The 1,687-nt window shown below is 58.7% G+C and overlaps 1 protein-coding gene across 1 annotated transcript in view; it reads right to left on the reverse strand.

Moving 5' to 3' along the window:
* PTPRN2 (protein tyrosine phosphatase, receptor type, N polypeptide 2) overlaps positions 1–1,687 on the reverse strand; it is a 496,295-nt gene that overhangs the window by 293,984 nt on the left and 200,624 nt on the right. Inside the window, exon 11 of the mRNA XM_005861191.2 lies at positions 1,069–1,155. Within this exon, the coding sequence (XP_005861253.1) occupies positions 1,069–1,155 (87 nt within the window). The remainder of the gene's footprint in view (positions 1–1,068; positions 1,156–1,687) is intronic.

Here is a 1,687-nt window from a genome sequence, read left to right on the forward strand (position 1 = left end):
GTGTGTGGCCAGGTGTGTGTGCCCAGGTGTGTGTACCAGGTGTGTGCCCAGGTGTGTGCCGAGGTGTGTGGACCAGGTGTGTGTGCCCAGGTGTGTGCACCAGGTGTGTGCCCAGGTGTGTGTGCCCAGGTGTGTGGACCCGGTGTGTGTGCCCAGGTGTGTGCGCCCAGATGAGGGAGCACCGGCAGCTCCCGGCTCACTGTGGCTCTGGGCCAGTGTACGTTCTACACTCAGAATGCTCACTGTGTGGGTCCTACTGCCCGGCACTGGGGGTGCACTGCCTGTCTGCTACCTGTCCTCAGCTCTCCTCTTCCAGAAGCTTCCCCATACCATCTCATGCGCCCTCCACGCTAGCCGCCTGCGCATGTGTCTGCCTTTCCCAGGAAGTGGTAAGGTCTGTGCAGGGCGGTGTTGCCCCACGGGCCCAGCCTAGCACAAGGCCAGGTCACAGTGGGCACTCAATAAACACCTGGCCCCCAGGGACACCTGCGTGTCTGTGGGCCATAGTGAACACTCCGCGTCACGTCCCATCGACAGGAGCTCAGCTCAGCGTTACCTCTAGTCCCCAGCAGCGCCTGCATTGCGACCGCCAGCACTGCCCGCGCTCCGGCTCTCTGAGCTGGGCCCGCCGCCGTCGGCACCTGTGCCGGTGACCCCATCACACTTTCTGTTACTTGGTGCTTGTCCTCAGTGCTCCCCACTTCCCAGGAAATAGCAAAAGGCCTACTAGGTGCTGACTGAGAATTCGCTGAAGGCTCCAACTTGCATGCAGGGGGGCGGGCGAGGACAGAGGAACGCAGGGAGCCTCCGGGTGATTCTGGAGCCGCAGGGCTGGAACCACGCCCGGTTGGCCAGTGCTGATGAGAATTCTTATAACCACATCCGTTACAGCTCATCTAAGTAACTCACCAGCCCCGGGCTCTCCCTTCCTGTCTTCCTGAGGCATTTTCCCGGCAGGGTGATTAGCAGGAGCCACAGGCACAGGCTCTCCCTCACAAACCAGTTTATGAAACGGAGCCTGAGAACGCGGCCGAGAACAGAACCCGGAGCCCCCGCGCCCACACTCACTCGGTGTCTGCGAGGACGCTCGTGGGCACATGGAGCAGGCCGGTGACGTCCGCCAGCAGCTGCTTCCCCTTCTCCAGGCTCAGGGGGCTGTTGGAGGAGCAGAGAAGGGCAGCGTCACCACATGGAACTGACTCTCAATCCCCGAGGAGCTGAGGGCCCTGTGCTCCCCCCACCCGGGCCTCTCACAGCCCCTCCATCCTGTCACAGTGAGCGGCTCTCAGGCCACCGGCATCGGGAGCTGTCAGCCACGATGCATCGCCTGCTTCCCAGCCACCAGACAAACAGTTCCGTGCAAGGGGACTGTTAGGTGTGTAAGGGGCCCTGACGCAGCAACGGGCTCATTGCAGCCCCAATGAAAACAGGATACGGAGGGGAAGGGGGATGAGAGAGGAGACAGAAGCAGATGCTGAAAAGCAGACCATATTTTTAAAAAACAGACACATTTTTATTTCATTTATTTTAATCTTTTAAATTTTTACTTTTTAAAGTCTTTATTGTTAAAAGTATTACATAGGTCCTCCTTTTCCCCGATTAACCTCTTCCAGCCGCTCCCATCACCACCCCATTGTCTGTGTCCACGGGTTATGCATACGAGCATACAAGCTCATTGGTTGATCTC

Source organism: Myotis brandtii, unplaced genomic scaffold (assembly GCF_000412655.1).
Source record: "Myotis brandtii unplaced genomic scaffold, ASM41265v1 scaffold145, whole genome shotgun sequence".
NCBI classification, from domain to species: Eukaryota; Metazoa; Chordata; class Mammalia; order Chiroptera; family Vespertilionidae; genus Myotis; species Myotis brandtii.